The following is a 1,749-nucleotide window of genomic DNA, read 5'->3' on the forward strand; positions in this document are numbered from 1 at the left end:
AAAGATGTTATACACGTTTCCTGTGTCTGAAATAAACTACAGACCCATACACTGACAAAACTTCAACTATCTGCATCAAAGCACTAAAGAGCTACTGTACCTGTATTCTTCTTGCCCAGCTGTGTCAAGAATATCCAGTAGACACGTCTCCCCATCAATGACGACCTGTTTACGGTATGAATCTTCTATGGTTGGGTCATATTCATCGACAAAGCTGTAGGAAATAAACCAAATCAGTATATACAAATAATAAGTTTAAAAATTACATCAATTCTTTATCTATCTGCTGGTACAAAATTATCATATGATCCCAAAATAAAAGAATACTTATATCGTAAGGAAACAAATTACAAAATTATTTATAAAATCTAAGACAGAATAAATACAAAGGCCAGAGGTAGTAACCAAGAAAATATGATAAATTTTACAAGAAATTCTCATAAAGAGCTTACAGGAAGACAAGTCCCTCAGAATCATACTTACTGATTTTGAATAAGTTGAATAGTAAGTGCACTCTTCCCAACGCCTCCAGCTGTTGGCAGAGAAAGTGTGCCAATTAGTCACAGTCGCACATGAGCACCCTCCTGTTAATATCAAAACTCCATTGAGAGTGGAGATGTTCACTGAACTGAAGTTAGGGCAGATTGTATGCTAAACTATGTCTTGGACACAAATTGCATTTGGTTGGTATAAAAACCTTGTTCTTAATTTGCAATGAAACTGCTGCATTTTACAGGCAACAACAATACTTTCATGAAGGGATGAATTCTTATACAATGCAATAGACAACCATCAGTCTAAGACAACATGAATTTACTTAAGAGTCTGGAACTACATGTTGCACATATTGCATAAAAACATTCAGTTTCAATTTCACCTTGCCAATCTGACATTCTGCAAAATATACAGAAGACACAATATCAATAGGCATGGTAAATAAACTCTATAAAACGCTAATACAAACATTCCCTTAGCATACAACCACTGGCAAAAATAATCTTAGCATTATATGATAGTAATATCTTTTTCCCACACTGCTGTACACTCTGCATTGAATGTTGCAAAATTTAAAGCAATATCTGTATCTCCAATACTAGGAAGATGGGGGGGGAGGGGCTCCAAGATGTTGCTCATGATGATTATTTCAAAAGAAACAAATACAAAATGTGAGACAAAACTCCCACAAAGTGTTTACTGCTCAGCTGCAGGCCACAACCAATAATATCTTTTAAAGTCGTGGTGCACAATTTCACAAAGTTACACACAATTTCACTTCAAAAAGAGCTAACATCTGACAAATGATGCATTATGAGAACTCTGCTGAACCAGTTGCATCAATATGCCAAAAAAATATCATACAGTTCCATGCCACAATTTTCTTTCCCTCCAAGGGTGACAACCTCAGCTGACTGGAGATGTGTACTTGCAAGATAAAGGCTACCCTGTGATGAATGTGAAACATATCCTTTTCTTCAGGTCATTATATTGATCTTTAAGAGATGTAACTGCAGGAAATACCTGCTGAAAGAACATACAAAGAATGGGAAAATTATGACACCTAGACAATACATTTATGGTCAGAAATGTACTTACAGAGCTTTCAGAAATTGTAGAATCCATTTAATATGATTTAGTATCAATTAGCTACTAAATGCAGTCCAGGAATGGTATCAAAACAGCTAATGAAATCACAAAAACCTTAAAAACCTATCTAATTAACTAATATTACAGATGAGCTAGTAGTATCAA

At 34.9% G+C, this 1,749-nt stretch overlaps 1 protein-coding gene across 1 annotated transcript in view; it reads right to left on the bottom strand.

Moving 5' to 3' along the window:
• LOC119591518 (GTPase HRas) overlaps positions 1–1,749 on the bottom strand; it is a gene marked incomplete in the record, with an annotated part of 13,260 nt that overhangs the window by 6,629 nt on the left and 4,882 nt on the right. Inside the window, 2 exon segments of the mRNA XM_037940267.1 lie at positions 101–214; positions 484–532. Coding sequence (XP_037796195.1) covers positions 101–214; positions 484–532 — 163 coding nt within the window.

The sequence above is a fragment of the Penaeus monodon genome, chromosome 28 (genome assembly GCF_015228065.2).
Source record: "Penaeus monodon isolate SGIC_2016 chromosome 28, NSTDA_Pmon_1, whole genome shotgun sequence".
In the NCBI taxonomy this organism is placed as follows: Eukaryota; Metazoa; Arthropoda; class Malacostraca; order Decapoda; family Penaeidae; genus Penaeus; species Penaeus monodon.